The 20,415-nt window shown below is 36.1% G+C and overlaps 3 protein-coding genes across 3 annotated transcripts in view; all 3 read right to left on the reverse strand.

Annotated features, from left to right (window-relative positions):
* Nucleotides 1-671: 671 nt before the first annotated feature.
* On the reverse strand, nt 672-7,791 carry LOC135687408 (uncharacterized). Its single transcript, XM_065203953.2, has 6 exons — nt 7,629-7,791; nt 6,036-6,268; nt 4,807-4,997; nt 3,460-3,557; nt 2,725-2,848; nt 672-2,050 (listed from the first exon to the last, which is right to left on the reverse strand). The coding sequence occupies exons 1-6, from the start codon at nt 7,745-7,747 to the stop codon at nt 1,979-1,981; spliced, it is 837 nt and encodes a 278-aa protein (XP_065060025.2). The 5' UTR covers nt 7,748-7,791; the 3' UTR covers nt 672-1,978.
* Nucleotides 7,792-9,402: 1,611 nt separating this feature from the next.
* Nucleotides 9,403-12,505, reverse strand: LOC135687406 (uncharacterized). Its single transcript, XM_065203950.2, has 2 exons — nt 11,844-12,505; nt 9,403-10,279 (listed from the first exon to the last, which is right to left on the reverse strand). Exons 1-2 carry the CDS (start codon nt 12,432-12,434, stop codon nt 9,764-9,766), a joined length of 1,107 nt encoding a protein of 368 aa, XP_065060022.2. The 5' UTR covers nt 12,435-12,505; the 3' UTR covers nt 9,403-9,763.
* A 4,989-nt stretch (nt 12,506-17,494) lies between these two features.
* The window catches only part of LOC135687402 (uncharacterized), a 47,383-nt gene continuing 44,462 nt past the window's right edge, over nt 17,495-20,415 (reverse strand). The window contains exons 28-30 of the mRNA XM_065203947.2: nt 20,167-20,262; nt 19,241-19,339; nt 17,495-18,421 (exon numbers count right to left, since the gene is read on the reverse strand). Of these exons, the coding sequence (XP_065060019.2) occupies nt 18,378-18,421; nt 19,241-19,339; nt 20,167-20,262 (239 nt within the window). The 3' untranslated portion in view covers nt 17,495-18,377. The remainder of the gene's footprint in view (nt 18,422-19,240; nt 19,340-20,166; nt 20,263-20,415) is intronic.

The raw sequence follows: 20,415 nt of genomic DNA on the forward strand, positions 1-20,415 counted from the left end.
TTTAACTTAACTACATACTTTAACTAAAGGTAAAAATGACAACGTGTTTTGAGACCAAAAGCGAAGTTGATTATAGCACCGGAAATCATCGAATTGGACCTTCCTCGAATTGGACCTTCCTCGAATTAGCTCCTCGTCGAATAAGCCCCCATCCTGAAAGTAAAATTTGTTTATAAACCCCTATCCTTGAATTGGCCCCCATCCTAAAATGCATTTTTTGCGTTTTAATATACTTCCATGGGGGCTTAATCGGAAACAATGGGGAAATGACCCATTATCCTTGATGGCTGATGGAGGCCGCATAAGACAATGAACATATCAATAGTTTGACGAAAAAATCTTTTTGCGCTTTGATTTATACTTTGGCTTGATATTTCAGGATATATGATCAAATAAAATTGCAAATGAAATAAATTTGAAAATTGTGAAAAATCTACATAGTGTGCTACTTGTATGGCAACTTGGAGATGACTTTTATAGAAGTCCCCCTCAAAAAGCCCCCACCGACTAAGCACTAATGGCAGAGCTATACGATACTTTACTGAAAAATGTTTAAGAGCCAAAGTACTTAAAATAAAAGAAACACAGAAAGCGGAAAGTGAAAACTTAAACAAACGACAATTTTCTTCCTGGGGTGAAAGCTCTGAGATTCAAAGACAAGAAACAAACAATTGAAAATAGATCCAAAATCACCTTTTACTTCAAAACCTGAAGATGTAACGTTCCCCATACAGTGTAAGAATTTCATTTAATAAATGCATATTCAAGAAAACTATCTCATAACAGAAAACAAAGTAAAAGCAAGTCTGGTACGCCATGTTTTTGAAAGACACTGTTAATTGAATGTTGTCTTGTAGAGAGAGGTTGGGGGTCCAGCTTTTATCTTTTTTCATTTTTTTTATCGTGTACAGGGATATCCCAGAATATGTACTTTGAGTCTACGCTGACTTATATGTAATACTACATATTGAAGGGTCCCTCCCAATGGCGGAGCCAGCCACTAAGCTCTGGGGGGACAAACCAAAAAGTTCAAGCCACGCCCTTTTAACCAACAGAAAACGCTCTTTTACCAACAGGGAACGCCAATTTTATCCGAAGGCAGTGGCGCCGCTACAGGTCCCTTCTGCCAAGTGAGAGCAGGGAATCGCTTTTCCAGGAAGGGGGCACTTCATTGCTTTTTATAGGAAACAGAACGTTGAGTCGGGAAATCAAGGTCATATCAGGTTCCTTCAACAACAGTTTTTCTATGATGCGTTTGTCCTCAACTAAAGTGATTCCCTACCCCCCCCCCCTTTCCCCCTCTATCATGGATCGTATGGTCGACTGATATATCGATTTAAGATATTTTTTTTAATTCAATTATAGCCTTATAAAACACAGGACATGAAGCAAGACGATTAAGCGATTTCATTATAGCGTACGATATACCAGCATGGTACAATGTGTCCAGACAAATAATGGGCTGTGGGTTAATTCTGCAGAGAGGAGTGTGGGTAAGGGTAGTATACATCTCATTGGGGTAGTACAAAATCAGTGCACTGTTTACCAGATCTCTGAAGATTTAACTCTAGGGCAATATCGATGCCTTTAATTTTAAGTTTACAAACTTTACAAAACCGTAAGCTAGAATATTGGAATTTAAATAGCTAGCAATCTTATAATCGTTCAAGTAATAAGGCGCAGTTGGATGAATTTACCGCTAAAATAGCTGCTTGAATTGATCCTCAATCACTTAGTGTAATCCAATGTCTACCATTCATTAACTTAACTATTTCTACTTAAGATACATGCAAATTTTACTTGACAAATAATTATTAGCGAAATGTTGCAAATAAATTTCTGCTTGCGATTATCTTCCTTCAAAAGACAAGCGGTTGCGAAGCTGAGCACATCAGTAACTGCATTTGTGTTTTGATTGGTCTCCACAAGAAAAGTGGTACGAGCTTCGGGGCGTGTCGCTGGTACACAGTTCAACATTTTACATTGTCTCATAGCTCGTTCTGTCCTCCTTTCGACAAGTTATTGTTTGCATAGTAAACACAAAACCATCCTGGGAATACAAAAACTTTTTCAGCAGAAGAAAAATAATACAAGAGATGTATGGCATGTTGAATAACTGCCAGGGATAATAAAAGAAATAACGTTTATGTAATCTAATTTAATGGATTTGTCTTTTAATGGAATTGTCTAATACCGGATTTGTCAATCTCGTCAGTATAAATACCGGATTTGCTTATCATCTGATTTTTAACAAGAAGTTGTAGACTGTTTCAGAAATATGCATTTTTATTCGTCGTGGTTCTTATTATCAAGTTAATTAACAAGCTGTGGTTTCCAAAGTCACAAGAAATAACATAATTGCTGATCGTAATATATGACCAAAATACAACATGAGCTTAACCAAACCAATTGTGTATCTTCAAAATAATTTTTCTGCTAATGTAAGATACAGCAAAGTATGGAGAGCCATACCAGCAAAATCACACAAAAACAAATGACAATTACCAGAATACAGTGCATGAAGATGGGGAACCCAAGATGTCGTCCTAAGATAGACTGAGGGCGTGCCTAAAAACCTAATCTATTAAATCATATTCTGGAAGAGTTGATAGAGCTGGCACATAAGGTGCAGGGCTGTTGGCACACTCAAGATCTTGTCAAAATTGGCTATACTCTGCAAACTGTCTCAGGTATATATAAGAGAAAAGAGTATGCTCAACGTACCATAATCAAATCTGGAAGTGACAACCAAAATGAGGCATGTGGTATAAGCTCTTTGCCATGATGTCCAGCCATGCGATTTATCAGCATACCCATTATGAAATACAATGCTAAGCCAGGAAAGAACCTATGGAGGATGAACAGCAGAGGTCTTAAACCTGAGCATAAGAAATATGTGATGAGACAAGCAAGAAGCAATTACAGAAGAGCTATGGAAATATGAAGCTATGATGCTGTGGCTTACTAAAGTTTAAGTGGGCCTAGGGGAAAAAGCTGTAAAGGGGACACTAATGAAGCCAGTGTTGCTATTCATAGCAGCTGAAACTATACCAGGGTTGGTCCTTTAATCTTAAAGTTGGGGTGGCTTGTCAGCTCTATATATATATATATATTTAATTTGTATATCTTTATTGTATGTACATATCTTTTTCTTATTTGTTTATCTATATATGAACATCTTTATTTGTAAATGTATAAATCTTTTTGACTTTGGCTATAAACAATTTCAAAAAGTGCAGGAGCTCTGCGCTTTTTTAGAGTTATATTATAAGAATTATCTTCTCTAGGGATGTAAATCTCAGAAAAAATAATGGGGCAAATACTGGCTGTTGATGACAAGCTTAGGCCCTTCTTATAAAGCCCTCCTCCAAGGGAATGGATTGCTTCAACTGACTTTTTACTAACACTGGCAAATTGTGTACATAAAAATACTGAAATAACAAACATAATCTTACTCACAATATTAAAATAATTGATCCTATACTAATGCTTTTGCCAGGAGTGCTTCCATTTTCAAATTTTTCACATGCACCAGAGTAATTAAACTGAACGTTGAGCTGTTAAAGTAGATGAGAATTCTATTAACAAGTTGACAACATGATGAGTAAGAAAACAACTATTTAGCGAAAGCCTAATTGATATGTCATGGACGACATGGCTTTACAAGATGACAAGGGCAAGGCACTGTGAATAAGAGGTTGTGAAAACACCTTTGATGTTTCAATTGGTCTTAAATTAAGTAATTCTTTGAAAAACAGCATTTCTTTAAAAAACGGTATTTTTTGAAAAACAGATGCTTGGATTGTCAGCCCAGCCAATTCATCCTGGAGTATCATACGGGTGACCCCCTTTCAATAATATTAAAGAAATAAAGGGCCAAGATATCTAGGACCTAAGGAACAAACTAGATATGGATTTGACTACAATCTCCCAATCTTTTGGTTTCTATCACTGTGCAAAGTTTGTAAGCAAAATGATTTAACAAAAATATGTTTTATGGTGAAGGAAAAGAGCTGAAGAAATATTGCTAATTTTATCTGCAACTTGACATAGAAACCACTTCCTTGCCAATGATTTACTCTTGGTGTTGTCTCTTTCAGGGTGACAAATTTTCACAAGAATTCAGAACAGTACAAAAGATTTTGTTTGGGACATTTAAGATGAAAGGGCAGTTGCCAGCAAAATATGCAAATGCTTCTAGATGGGGCAACTCTAGCATGAAATATTGACTAGGCCTAAGAATTGCCAAGCTTTTCACTGTTTTAAAATGCTACGTAATCAGCAAAAACTAATTAAGTTGATAAGTTCATTATCCTAATTTCAATTTATAGATCTAACTACCAAGGTTGCTTGTTCAGGTGTAGATTAGAGTTTGTTAAAAAGAAGATGGTGTCTAACCTAAACAGAAAGCAAGTCTTTTTCAAACTAGAACAAACTACTGAACTGCAATTTAACACAGATGAATAACATGAAGAAACTTAGGTGACAAAGATGAACAAGACCTAATCTAAATATATATATCTAGTACCTCTCTTACAAGAAAGGAAACTAAAAAACAATAGTGAATTGTCCTGGTTATTAACATCTGTGAATGCAAGAAAGTTCCACAAAAATGCATTATCATAGAAAAAATAAAAAAGCAGAGTGGGGCATCTAGAAACACCGATAATTTTGTTCCAAGTCTGTATTTGAATTTGGTATTTATCACACCCTAGTAAAAATAATTTACTGACAGTTAACTTTGAGCCTCTCAATAGAATTTAAGTTTTACTGAACAATTTTAAAATTTTAATAAGAATATCATACCCTGCAAGCCGCCTTGTCAAATGAGAAAACAACAGGATTTGGGGATAATGCCCCTCCATGGTGGTGCACTATGGATGTGTTCCAGTTGGCTTTTAGGTCACAGACAAATTTGATGTTTGTTTGCACATATGCATTTGAGTCTTTACATAAACTACTTTCTCCAATGAATGTTGATTCAAATGTCTTGTGTCCTTAAAAAAATTGAAATATTTTAATGCAATTAAATGAACAGGGGAATAATAAGTAACACTCGCTTCAAGGACAAAGATTGCTTAAATCAATGTGTGGTAGTTTCTCCTAAATGAATCATACAACTATTTATTATTAAGCTGCTAATTAGGAAAAAAATTAAAAATTGCAGCACAAATTGCAGTAGACAAAGAAAGTGGTAGAAATATTAGAATAAGATGAAAAAACAATAAAGTTGACAATAAGAAGTATTCTACTTTTCTGAACGATATTGTGATTACCTGCAAACTAAACTGGAGAGCAAGTGATTGAGACATTTTTCTTTTGCCTCTCAACAAGTAGACACAACTACTCGTGATTATTAACAATAATTTTATATATTGAATATTTGTAGCATAATGGACCTGAAGATTTTGTAAGTAATTAAAAAATTTATTATTAACAAGTGTTAAGCCGAAAACCCACTCCGGTAAATGATCAGCGGATCGGATCAGATCGTGTTGTTCTTTCGATCCGCCGATCGTTTCAGATTGGAATGCATGTTGACATTATCTCAACGGGATTTGTGCCTCATGACGCAAGTGCCCTTTGTTTAAAAAGTTCTAATTCGATTTTGATCAAAAGAAAACTACTGTACCGGAACGGTTCAGAAGAAAGTTGAAATGATTTCAACTTTTTGTTCAATCCATTTCGATCTGTGGCGGATCAGTCATGTGATCATATTTGCATCCAAAGCGCATGTGCAACATAAAATCTGATCCGATCCACAGATCATTTTCCAGAGTGGGTTTTCGGCTTTAGTATTATCCCTTGTTCGCTTTATCATTATTTATATGAAACCTGTAGCCTTAGAAATATGTATATCAATTAAAGTTACCACACTTTTTCAGTAAGGCATTCGATTCAAGTTGACACACTCGACACTTGCGCTTGCTATGGTTATCTGCCTGTCTAAAGAGTCAACACTACCCTAAAGTGGATGACAGAATTATACAAAATGAATTTCAAACAAAATTAAAACAGCTATATGTAACGCTTACCTTCATTGAATGGATTAGATATTTCACTACCCAGAAGAGAAACATAATCCTCAGTATGAAGATATCGTAGGCACACAGTTCCTGAGCACTGGTATGTCATACCCTTGCAGATGTGCATATAGAACCGGCAAGCATGTTGTGAATTGTTTCCTGGCACAATTATATCAAATGATTTGGGCTTTGGCAATTTGTCACACTCTGTTCTGTTTAAATCAAAAAACCAATATGCTGGCCTGAAGAGAAAAGAAATTTCCATAAAGATACTGCCTTCTTGTTATGATTGGCTGTTAGTGGGCTGACAGAAAACCAAACAATTTGCCAAGCCTTCCACCTCCCGCTGATTTTATATGATGAAAATAATGTAGCAAATACCCCCCTGTAACCTCTGAACTGCACAGTAAGCAGGTTTATAACCATCATAAGAAAAAGAGGGTCTGACCCCATACTATGCACATTATCACTTTTTTTGCAAAACAATAGAGCATTTTTTAAAAACCTTTTGTCATGAGTGTTATTTTGCTTGGCCCCTCCACATTCCAACCTGTGTTGGGGCCCATGCAGAAAGAGTACTATGTGAGGGACATTTTTGCTGATTATCAGAAAGTAAACCATAGGTGCATAAAGGCTTTAGACCATCTTGGATTTTTCGACGGCATGACGGAATTTTATCATTCTATAGCAAGTTCCATTCCTCCGGTGGGCAAACCAGCGAAAAATTCATTGTGGATAGAGACCGCTCAGAGTGAAATTTCTATAGAAAATACTTTTAGAATGAAAATCTGAACTTTGTTATTAACAACAGATCTTTTTTTAGCTACAGAGGAATCTACAAATCTCTATGGGATAGGCTGCCATCATAACTACTTCAATTTTGTCCTCTCTTGTGTCATGGCATTACAATCTTCAAGATGGTCTATTTTGATCAGACCCCTTAAATTCCTTCATAACAGAAGGCACTTTTGTACCTTGCTTATACTTTTCAGGTCTTTATTCTATAATATATAATTTTGAAGACACCGAGATGAAATAACATTCAACAATATTCTTAAGTTGTATTAACAGACCTTAAGCAAATTGAATGCAACAAATGAAATAAGGCTAATAACACTGTCTACTTAGGAAGGAGCTTATTCAAAGTCCATGCTAGAAGAAGGGCTTATTCGAGAGGCTTCATCAAATTATTACAGTATTAGGTCCAATGTTTTAACTTTCCTTATAGGATGCCAAATGAAAAAAGCTTTTTAATATACAAAATGTATTTTAAGAAGGAAACATCCAAATTTAAATCTTCTTTGTCCTGTGGCAAAGATCGATCTTTGCCACAACACGATATCGTGTTGAAACATCTCTCAAATTCACTTTAAAGATTATTGCATGTTCAAGATGGAATAAAATATCTTCTCCGATTCAGAGGAGAGTTTCGTGAACTGATGCTAATTCAAATCAAAATAATTTTTCCATTTCGTGTGCACTTGGCATAAATGACGGATGATATATACGAGGCATGGCGAAATTACAAATGGGCCTAAAGACACTATTCAAAGAAACGGTGTCATCAACACAGAACAGAAATCATCGCAAAATTCTACTTACTTTAACAAATCAGTTGCTTTATAACCAATTGGACCGCATGTTTCCCCCTTGACCAACAGTATCGTTAGGCTTGTGACAAGAAGAGGAAGCAACACCTTGCAACCTGGGGTGACCTCCATTATGCCACCTTTTCCACCTCTTCATGTGATTCGATCAATGTGTGATTTGCGAATGCTCCTCCGCAGCAACAAAAACAACTGAATACCTTTCAAGGTAGGGGGGTTCATTGCAAATTAGTTGGGGGGTTGGTTGCATTCCGATGTGAACATTTCTGTAACTGGAATTTTGTTTGGTAAGAACAAGGCATACTGCGAAGAGAGCAAAAATTAGAATTTGGGTTTCTTCGACTGTGGTATCAGAATTTGGATCAGAGGCAAAGCTAAAAAGATTTTTGGGAGGAGGGGGGGGGGGGGTACAGAAATAATTCTTGCTGACAAAAAGGGCGTGTCTCACTCTTAAATGTTGCGGTCATATGATAAATAATCTTATATACATTTTATGCGTTTTCATTTAAAATTCGTACCTTAGTTGTAGAGTATTAATGTTGAATTGTGTTTAGAACTGTTTGATAAAAAAAACTGAAACTGAAACTTAGTGCCTTTCTTTGAAAGTTTAACTACTACATAAATGTTAACACCTTTCCAAGAAATTTTAATTCCTTTCCAAGACTTGTAAAAGATTTGGCAGTAATCCACCTTAAGCACCCTTCTCCTACCATTAAAGCCCCAATATTTCAATGGTGTAGTGCTATCAAAGTAACAAGGGGGGCTCTTGCACAAAATGTTGCAAAAAAGTAAAAATTTGCCAATGAGTCCCCTAGATCTACACCCCTGCAATAACTTAATCCCCAAAAATCTGTAGCAAAACTTTTTTGAGAAATTATCATCATTTTCCTTGAAAGAAAGAAACCCCTGGTAGCTCGAAAGAAAGAAATCTTTTTCCTGTGTTATTCTAACGAACCTCAGCCACTAGGTTGTGGTGTCAAGTGTTAGTTGATAACTTATTTATGTATATCACATGTCCTACTTAAAACACTCAAAATAATGAAGACGCATATTTCTGTTCTGGAAAAAAATTCTATCAATCAATACAATAGCATCCCTTCTTTCCCCAACGTCTGTCACTAGGGTTTAAGCACAACTCTTTCCCTCCACAATTTCACCCAATAAACAATAATCTGTGTTCTTCTGAGAATAGTCGAATTTTCTATCCTGAGCAGGATAGTATTTTTTTTAATTTAGTCTGGGGGCTGCTTGTTTAGCCTTTCTAGAAGGTAAAATTTCAAAAATTTTCTTTTGCGTCAAACCCAACCATGGTGGGTCCTCCTACATCACTTAACTTGATTCTTAGCTCCAAAGTTACAATTTTGTGTTTCTGTCTCTGAAAAATGTTATCTATCCAATTATAAAATTAGTCAATGTACTAGGGAATATCTGTACCTTCTATAGAGCAGAAAGTCTCAAGAAATCCAAAAATATTGACATTTGTTTTTTATGGCATTTGCCTCTCAAATTTTCCATTATACCTACCGCAAAAAAATTGCTTGTGGTTCTATGACCCACTGCACACTTTATATTCATTCGTTTTGCTGACCCCCTCAGCTGACTCCCCCAGATAACCCCCAGCTGACCCTCCCCCCAATTCACATGACAGGTTTACAGCCCTTTTTAATCCATTGGAAGAGTGACAGCTGCTGCCTCTGAAATTAATTTTTTTAAACAGGATTATAGGGACAATTGGACTTTTCCTGATAAAACCAACTGAAAAAATAAAGTAAGTGAAATTTTTTTATTTCTCAAGGAAGTGATGACTTTACAGATAACATAGGGCGTCAGCCAAATTAAACACTTATTCATTATAAGAATCTAAAAATTAGGCAAAACACGTTGTCAGAAAGTGGACTATAAGCAGATGAGCAATGTCTGTGAGTGATGCCATTTTTTTGAAGATACCAACAGAAGAAGGGTACTAAAAATTTTTCAAAGAAACCCTTTTTTCTTGAGCTATTTCTTGAGAATCTAGCATTGAAAAAACTGACATTTGCTTTAAATCTGCAAACCCAGATTGAAAATACTTTGAAACATCTGTATTAGAAAAATATATGACAAGCTACATCCTGTATTTTGCTCTTTAGTTTATTGGTTTTTTGCTAATTTTGAGTTCAATTCATTTTGTACTCTCCACTTTTCTTGGAAATCTCTGAACTTCTTCAGTGGTCTCTGAGCAATTTTGTCAGCAAAGTAAACATCAGAATTGGCAGCGATGGCCTTAAATGCCCATCCCTTCACTTTGATATCATCACCGGCTAATCCCTCTTGCTCCAGAAATGCATGCCTCTGTCTAAATCTTTCCATAGGACATTGGAACAACCTTGGGTACTTTGCAACTTTGTCAAGATCAACATTGAAATTCTTAACACAAAAATCTGTCTTTTCTTTAACATTGCTCATTTTCATTGTCAATACAGCTGGGCTCTTTATCATTATTCTTCGCACTTGTTTCTTGTTAAAACCGATATCTTTCTCTAAAAAACTGATCTTCTCCAGAATTTTGTCAGTACTTAGATACTCAATGATATCTGGACAACCAACCACCATGCCGATGACATCTTCAAGTGACAGTCCCAAGGGAAGTCTCCTTAATGCTTCAACCTGTGAACAAATCAAATAGGATGTCATCTTGGCAGCAAAGTATATGATAATAGACACCAATCCTATTAGTTGGTCTTTCATTGTATAAATCTTCAATCATTAACTCCTAAAGGCTATACAACCAATCTGGAGAATACAAAGAAATATAAAGAAATAGTACTGCAGTATACAAAAGAAGGCAATGAAATTTATCACATAAGAGTTCTATATTTAGGTTAGATTTCACAAAATTGAAAGTCCAACCCAAATGTTAATATAAGTGGTTACAAGCTTAGCCCCAGTTGTGTAGAGCCATCAAAGCTACTATTTTGAATGTTCAAAAATAAATAATGGTGTCTTGCTTATGCAGCTAATGGATAAAGATTAATACCAAGGATACAAAGTTTTTAGAATGAGGAATAGCATGGAAAATGGAGACATATTATATATTCTGTAGTACCATTCCTCAAGGACAAATATCCATTCAGAGTACAATTTATAAAGGGTTCTTCAGTACTCTTCTGTCTATTGTGAAACATTTTTATATTGCATATATTTCAAATCATTTTAATGTTTACAGAGGCCAATCATAATGAGTGATATATAAAGCATCTTAAGGTTAATCCATAGATAGGGGCGGAAGCATAAAAGGAATTTGTTTCATCAAAGAGTGATTTCTGGGTGCACCAAATTGATAAACAATGCACCAATAACTGTGTAGTCAAACTTAGCTTAAATCCAAAGTGACTTCTGTGAGTGAGGCATTTCAAAGAGTCAACATGCACAAGAAATAGGAAAATAATCTTTGGTATCAGATGCAGATCAAATATATGTGTTTGGTGTTGGACATAAAGCTACTCTTAGAAGCTTAATATTAATGGATTCAAGTTGATGTCATCAATTTTGTATCTCGCTATCTACAGATCTTTTTCAAAAATGGACTTCAGAATTGAAATCTTCATCTTTAAATTAGATATATACTGAAATATTCATGTTGTTTGGATCGTTTGGTCGCATGTTACTTTGTTTTGAATATTTAGATATTTCTTTAGAGTTGACCGGAACTTCCTGCTGCAGTGAAAAAATTTCACTACATCAACAAATTCCATTGAAATGTATAGGAAAAGCTAAATTTTGAAAATAGGGTAATTCGCAGCCTGACGGCCAAAACAATTTGAAATTTTTGACACAGACTAATTTCAACATGAAGGTTCCAATTCTGTTATCCATTTTTGCCAAATGTGAAGATACAAATTGCTAGAATCTGAGAATACAGCTACCCCCTTTGATTTTCCCACCCCCTAGAGCCCCCTAGTCTATTGGGCACATAGATGTGCACATCAGAAAAGTAAACTATATGTTTGCAACCATAACCATGTGATTTCAAGCCTTGAATCACATACGGGGTAGATCCCCAAATCCTATTCTTATGTATGTAACCAGTTTCAGCGATGCAAAACTGCAAAAGCCCCACAATTATGGGCTGTTGTGCCTAGGCTATCATTTTTAAATAATAAAAGTGAGTTTAAACAAATTTTCCATCAAGTCAAAGCTTAGAGACAAAATATTTATTGTCCTTTCATACCTTTACTGTCAATGTGTCCTCAAGTTTGAGCAATAAAATTTTGGGGTTCTTTTTGAAAATCTTTGTCATGGAGTCTTCATACATTGAGTTAACTTTGAAGGCAGTAATTCTCTTCTTCAATATAGCCATGTCCTGTGCTATTGTTTTTGGAGAAATACTGCAGAGTTTTTTTACGACATTGAATGGTATTTTTTGAGATAATAAATAATCGATCCCTAAATGCAGACTTGAAATCTGGCTGTCACCCAAATGAAGTCTTTTTCTTGCAGCAGCTACAATTTCTTCGATGTCTTCTTGCATTTCATCTGCCTTAACTTTTTCATCCAGTATTGACCCTAGCTGATGTCTAGTTCGTTTAGATTTTTCTTTCTTGTGTGCTTTTTTCGCCAGTACAGCCATTTGCTTTGGTGTTTCTCCAGCAGTCCCAACGTATTTAAAATGTTCTGACCTTGGAAACATACAACAGGCGCTTGTCCATAATTTCCGCACCACAACTACTTGATACTTGCAAACCAGTGGTCTAGTCTTTACTGTGAATTCTCGAAAAAGTACAAGCGAAATAGGACTGTATAAATTCATTTTAGTCAGCATAATTGTACAATTTGCTGTCACATTTATTGCCTACTTTTCCCACATGGAGAATGATTTGATCTCGTTTCAAACATGCAAAACATTGAAACGAGACGAGGAAGTAAAATTCGCGAAAATTTGCTCCCGCGAAAATGTGTAATTGTCACGAGGTTGAAAGGAGAAATGATACACAGTTTACTTATACTAGGCTCTCATCAACGCATCTTAACTGATGACTGAAGTACAACTTTGCTTCAATGCACTAATGTTTTAAAACTCAATTACATTACGTTCTTTGTCAAAGTCAACTCAATCTCTTCGATTAAATTCAAAGACCAGTTTCACGATATAGAGCATTCGCAAAAGTTTATTCTCGCGCAGTTTCTTAAACAAATTTACGAAATTTTGCTCCTCTGAAATGTCTGAATACGAAAAAAACTGATTTTTACTCTTGCCAAAAGTTAACATCAAAGAGCCTGGCCTGTAACTTGCTGGAAAAATCTGGCCTGTATATCTTAATATTTCTTTGCGGGAGGAACTAGTCCAGACAACTAAATTGAATCCAACAATTTCATGTTTTTTCAGTTTGCAAAAGTTCTTCCCACGAAAGTTCCTTCCCGTAAAGTGCACAGTAATTTTAAAGGAACCAGATACTTTTTGCCGAGGCTCGATTTTCTTGCTTTTGGAGGCTCGGCCACTCTTGCTATTGTTCTTATTTCATCACTGACTTTACTACATCTACAAAAAATAAATTCTCTAAGACTCTAAGACCACTAAACAAAATTTTTGGAGAAAATTTTGAGTCACACGGTGGATTTGCTGAAAAAATCTGTTTTGAAATAGAAATTCAATTATTCATCTGAGGCTGGATATTTTTTTGGGGGCAAATCGAGCCTCCTCGGTGTCTTATTAAAAAGTGTGCTCTTATTAAAAAGAGTGTAGAATGGAAGCTGATATCACAAATCAGGGGCCTCAACCATGAGGTTCGTCTGGGTCATGTTGACCTGCAACCCTTGGTTAATCGCCATAGCTGCTCATGTACACCAGTTGAACAAACTTTTGACATAAGTAAGCATCTGCTGTCTCGAACACTCAAGGGAAATTGGAACCTTTTCAAGATGCTCTCTTTTATCCACTGACAGCTTGCGCTTGTATTTGTATTTGTTGCTACGTAGCATCCGAAGGTAGTTTATAGGACACTGAGAAGCTATGCTTATCGAGTAGTGTCCTGGTCCTTCCTCTCGATGTGACCACACCTCGTGATTCCTACGCCTGGAATTACAGAGAGCTGACGACTCTCCCCACTCTGGGTGAAAGTTTGGTTATGCCAGGGACTCGAACCACGGACCCTTGGGTCTGTAGTCAGCGCCATCCTCGCTTTTGACAGTCAGCTGATTCATCGGTATCACTGTAAGCAAAACATCAACAAAAATTAATTTTCACTCTTTCCTTCACCAATATAACAGTCTATCAAGATCAGAAAGTGCCTTTCTCATTACCTGTTCAGAGCCGATGATACTAAAGAGAAATGGAGACAGTATACATCATTGTTTAACACCTACGAAACCTGTCAAATCGTGTGATGTTTTAACTGGAACCATTGCTGGTCTTACATATTTTACCGAGTAAAATGACATACCTTGGCAATCCAATGTTCGTTATATTTTTCCAAAGCACTTCTGTGTCAAATGCCTTACGGTAATCAATAAATCAACAATAAAGATATTTATACCGCTCTCTTTTACTTTCAATCATCTCTTCCAGTTGTAAAACCTGGTCACGAGTTAATTTGCCAGGCCTAAATCAACACTGCTTTTCAGCGATTTATTCATTCGCATCTTCTTTCCTCTTCCAAGAAACTCATTTCACTGACTGACAAAATTGTTCAGTTATCCGTACATTCCAGTGTCTTTGTTTTCTTTGGAATTTAAAATGGGGAGGAAAAACAGATGTTGTCTAATCTTCTGGGCATTTTCTCTCCCAGGCGGTGGTATGAAAGAGACGGGGGCACGGAATTGAGCCTGGGGGGGGCTAAGAATCAATTTAAGCGCAAGAAAATTTATGAAATTATACTTTCTAGAATGGCTAAAAAATATATCCCTTATCCTGCTCAAGTTAGACAATTGGACGTTTTTCAGGAAAGCTGATTATTGTTTAATGGGAAATTGGGAAGTGGAGAAATCATGCTAAATCTCTAGTGACATTGGGCAAAGAAAGGAAGGGTGATCTTTGGTTCAGAGTACCCATCGATGTGAATACAAGCTATATCGATTGGGAGAGTTTTTCTTTCTGAACAGAAATGTGTATCTTCCTTGTCTTAAGAATTTTAATTAGGCCATGTTTACACATCCAAAACGAACACATTTAAATGATACGAAAGTGATTGATTGAATAAAAGTAAATCATGGACAAATAGTAGGAATAATCGTAAATAGTTTAATTGAATAGATCAAATAAAATCAATCCGTAATATAAACAGTTTGTTCTCTTTCTGTTTCATACACTGTTTTAAAAAAATAATATAAAAAACTGTAAAGAAATCTTGTCTAACTTTCAAACAGAGGATACGGACCCAAAGAAAATGAAAGACAGAGCATCGGGTAGAATAGCTACATTGAAGAGTCACCATGAAACTGCTGTATATCCACTTATATTGATTCTTTATTAAAAGGAAGCTGTAAAATCATTGATAACCTAAAAATTACGAAACACGACTCCAGGTAGTTTAGAGCTCAATTTTGTGAAAAAAGTCATTAGGTATCTTTAAATAATACTACATATAGCTTTCAACATTCTAGTGTCACAGAAATATGGGGGAAATGGGTTATATCCACTGACCAAGTATAACCAACCCCCCCCAAACATTTGCCAGAATAGGGTCTGTTCAATTTTATGTCATGGGCACATTGTGTGCTTTGAGAAATGTGGCAGTGAATTGTTCTAAAAAAGAATTTTCTGTTCATAAACGGTTCATAAAATGGTGCAGTTTTAAAAAGATTCTTGGGGGCTACGCTCACCTTTATCTTAATCAATTTGACAACAACAAACTTTGAAAACCTTTTTACCCTTTTTATAATTTTAATGCTAATTGAAGTTTACTTCCTTAAACAATTAAAGATGGCATAGAAACAGATGTCCAAGTAGCTGATTACAAAATGTTTGAAGCCTTTGTGCGATAACTGAATAAAACATGAAGAATGATCTGGTCTGGTTCGTTCACTTCCATATCGTTCTCTACAGTGGCGGTCGCCCCTCAATATTTTGGGAGACAATGGCCTTTTGTTCTAATACAATGTAAAAATGTGACGTCATCGTATCAATATACTAGGTTTGCCCCCCAAGTATTTGACCAAGTGTCCGCCATTGGTTCTCGTTTTCTTTATGGGCAGAAAAAGTACCAGGAAATAGTTTATTCCATAGCAAAAGAATCTGCGTCAACACTTAAGGCGGAAATTATTTATTAAAATCAAACGTGCCCTACTTAAAAATGGGAGCTAGTCAATATACTAGGCTTGCCCCCCCAAGTATTTGACCAAGTGTCCGCAATTGGTTCTTGTTTTCTTTATGGACAGAAAAAGTACTAGGAAATAGTTTATTCCATAGCAAAAGCATCTGCGTCAACACTTAAGGCGGAAATTATTTATTAAAATCAAACGTGCCCTACTTACAAATGGGAGCTAGTCAATATACTAGGCTTGCCCCCCAAGTATTTGACCAAGTGTCCGCCATTGGTTCTTGTTTTCTTTATGGGCAGAAAAAGTACCAGGAAATAGTTTATTCCATAGCAAAAACATCTGCGTCAACACTTAAGGCGGAAATTATTTATTAAAATCAAACGTGCCCTACTTACAAATGGGAGCTAGTCAATATACTAGGCTTGCACCCCCAAGTATTTGACCAAGTGTCCGCCATTGGTTCTCGTTTTCTTTATGGACAGAAAAAGTACTAGGAAATAGTTTATTCCATAGCAAAAGCATCTGCTTCAACATTTAAGGCGGAAATTATTTATTAAAATCAAACGTGCCCTACTTACAAATGGGAGCTAGTCAATATACTAGGCTTGCCCCCCCAAGTATTTGACCAAGTGTCCGCCATTGGTTCTCGTTTTCTTTATGGACAGAAAAAGTACTAGGAAATAGTTTATTCCATAGCAAAAGCATCTGCGTCAACACTTAAGGCGGAAATTATTTATTAAAATCAAACGTGCCCTACTTACAAATGGGAGCTAGTCAATATACTAGGCTTGCCCCCCCAAGTATTTGACCAAGTGTCCGCCATTGGTTCTCGTTTTCTTTATGGGCAGAAAAAGAACCAGGAAATAGTTTATTCCATAGCAAAAGAATCTGCTTCAACATTTAAGGCGGAAATTATTTATTAAAATCAAACGTGCCCTACTTACAAATGGGAGCTAGTCAATATACTAGGCTTGCCCCCCAAGTATTTGACCAAGTGTCCGCCATTGGTTCTCGTTTTCTTTATGGGCAGAAAAAGTACCAGGAAATAGTTTATTCCATAGCAAAAGAATCTGCTTCAACATTTAAGGCGGAAATTATTTATTAAAATCAAACGTGCCCTACTTAAAAATGGGAGCTAGTCAATATACTAGGCTTGCCCCCCCAAGTATTTGACCAAGTGTCCGCCATTGGTTCTCGTTTTCTTTATGGACAGAAAAAGTACTAGGAAATAGTTTATTCCATAGCAAAAGCATCTGCGTCAACACTTAAGGCGGAAATTATTTATTAAAATCAAACGTGCCCTTCTTACAAATGGGAGCTAGTCAATATACTAGGCTTGCCCCCCCAAGTATTTGACCAAGTGTCCGCCATTGGTTCTCGTTTTCTTTATGGACAGAAAAAGTACTAGGAAATAGTTTATTCCATAGCAAAAGCATCTGCGTCAACACTTAAGGCGGAAATTATTTATTAAAATCAAACGTGCCCTACTTACAAATGGGAGCTAGTCAATATACTAGGCTTGCCCCCCCCCAAGTATTTGACCAAGTGTCCGCCATTGGTTCTCGTTTTCTTTATGGGCAGAAAAAGTACCAGGAAATAGTTTATTCCATAGCAAAAGAATCTGCGTCAACATTTAAGGCGGAAATTATTTATTAAAATCAAACGTGCCCTACTTACAAATGTTTAGAAACGTAATATGGTCTATGATTAAATGCAATTAAAAACGAGTTCAAATCCTAAGCAAATAAAGGTTCAAGATATTTACCAAAAAAATTTCAATAAAGCTATGTTATTACTTTTTACGTCAATATGATATAGGAAAATTAAATTTGACTTGAAATGCAAAACCGATAGGGGAGTAGTTAGGTGATAAAACTATTTTTCTTACGGCTTTCTGTTTGGGTTCATATAACCCAATAGACCACACGTAATTGTGCAAGATCATCTCAAGTCCTTATAATTTGGCTGATACATGGGTACTGAAATAGCTGAAGATTATAATTGTTTTCGGTTCACAAACTATAGATCATAGTTAAATACTGAAACTCAATAGTGGAGAAGCCAGTGTTCATTTAGATATATTTTTTGCTGGACAACATGTAATTTTTTTACGACATTTTGGTAAAAAGTCCCAAACTCTAGAAATAAATTTCATGAGGTTACCGCTTCGCCATAGTCACCATTAACCTGTGCAACAAATCAACTACGCATGCGCGGACACGTGACTTCTAATAACAATGGCAAGAATGCTATTGGTTGATATGGACCTAGATTTCTAAATAGACTCTTACTAGCATTTTCTCGCCATAATACAAAGGCTTCAAAGGCGTCAAGTCATCAACATCAACAAGCATTTTCTTTATACCTAAAAAAGTGTCTATATCTGCTGTTCGTAGGATATAAACAACTCGCTATATAGTTTCTTGGTCACGGCTTGTGCTGGCCAACGTTAGCATCCATTTGTCAGTTCCACTAAGCAGCAGGCAGTGCCTGGCAACGAAGTTTCGTTTTATTTACCCAAAAATCGTCGATCAAAGCTGATCGCTCGATAGGCTGCAAAATAAACGAAAAACAGTGTTTGGAAAGGAGTGAAAATAAGTCAGATGTTTCTTGCTATCGATTGAGTGTTGATTTAAAGCAGAGAATGTGTGTTGTTACTACAGTAGTTTCAAAATGTAATTGAGTTTTAAGTGGTAATTAAGAGGGTTTGAAATGGTAACTGAGACGATTTCTCATTAAAACCGAGGTTGTTTCCGATCGTAAATAAGATGGAATCAAAAGTAACCTGCAATCGTTTCTAATCGTAACTGAGATTGTTGCAATTTGCCAAAGAAATATATATATGATATATATAGAAATTTGTCTTTTGATACTTCCGTAGCACAGTGCTCAATACGTTAGCACGTAGAGCGTGATATATCATAGATTGAAGAAAGTAAAACTACATGGTTTATCTCTACAAGCCTGTTTCGTCTACAGAGCATCTCCTGAAGAGTGAGTTACTGACGAAACAGGCTTGTAGAGATAAACCATGTAGTTTTACTTTCTTCAATCTATGATATGATATATATATATATATTTGCCATTTCTGATAAAGACAATGTGGTAGTCATTTGTGACAAAGACGGTTTCATATACGCAAGAACAGGAGAAACAGGGGAACGTCTACAGAGATAAAGTGCCTAATTGTAGCTCAAGGAGTTGCCCCTTTTTGCTTATATGTCTTAACACTTTTCAAATGCTTCTTATGTCTTTTAATGGTTTGATTATCGGAAAACTTTATGCAAGAAACAGTGACAAATCCCTGGCCTTTCCTCACCAAAAAGTAAAAGACAATCGCTGCCATTTGCAACCAAATAAACTAGAACCTACCTCTCCGTCTGCACGTAAAACCGTAGAACCCATTGACGCAAGCGCAAACGTTAGGCCGTATGCACGTTCCACCGTTGTGGCAACCCCAGTTGCATTGTGCTATAACCAATCAAAAAACGGTTATTCTTTAAAAAAGGGTTGTAAAAAGCGACAGATTTATCAGTAAGAAAATTAGCTTTAAGAAATAAAGGGATTACGAGCCGAGCTTTAGCTCCGAAGCAACAGGACACTGGAACTAGGAACTGGATTCTGACTTTAAGGCCTATATCTTTTCGCTTGTTTGTTTTTCATCTTTTATCTTAATTTGATTGCATACTAGCTCTAAAATAATAATCTAAATCAAATTCTCAATTGCATAGATATCAAATTAAAAGCTATTCAGAATACCCGTTTCGGTTATTAAATGGAGACATTAAAGCTGCAATAAGGCCTATCCAATTGCTTTATGAGTCTTTCAAACGTTTGCATGTCTTAAGCTGATTGAATCCATTTAGACAAGACATTTAAAATTTGTGGTCCTGGCGAGACGAGACTTTTGACATGAAAGAAACTAAATCAATTTGATCTATGATGAATTAATTTGGGTTCATTGTTGAATTTTAGCTCAAAACCCCAGGTAAGACGAAAGCTCGTCATTAAAACTGATCTTCAAGCATTGATGAAGGAGTGATTATAACAGGGAGGACGGATCGATTGTGTTTCAACTAATTTTCAAGTATTTGGCAGCTTATCCCCTGTTAAGACAATATTATGGTACATTTGAAAGCATCTTGTGTGGCCAAGGGTCTGCAGCTTGATTGGTAAACACCAATAAGTTACTTGGTTAATGCTGGTAAGCCTCAAACCCACGAAACGGTTCAAGAATTAACAAGATCTTTATCGCATGATCAAGAAGATTAGACGAAAATGAAAAGTTGAAAGATCACCTGTCTCACACATCTTTCCACTATAACCGTATGAGCAAGAGCATTTGTTAGGACCAATGCAGCGTCCGCCATTTTGACAAGGGAAATCGCATGTTGCTAAAAATACAAAAAGAAACGCTATACACTCTGGAAGGCCCGAAGAATTTAAAAAGCGGAGAGGCAAAGCAACTGGAGGATTACTTCCACAGCCAATCTACCCTACCAACTTACCCTATTAGTGATAATGCTATACCTTTAAGTGATAATTCA

This window comes from Rhopilema esculentum, chromosome 20 (genome assembly GCF_057945365.1).
Source record: "Rhopilema esculentum isolate cy_ngs chromosome 20, ASM5794536v1, whole genome shotgun sequence".
NCBI lineage: Eukaryota > Metazoa > Cnidaria > Scyphozoa > Rhizostomeae > Rhizostomatidae > Rhopilema > Rhopilema esculentum.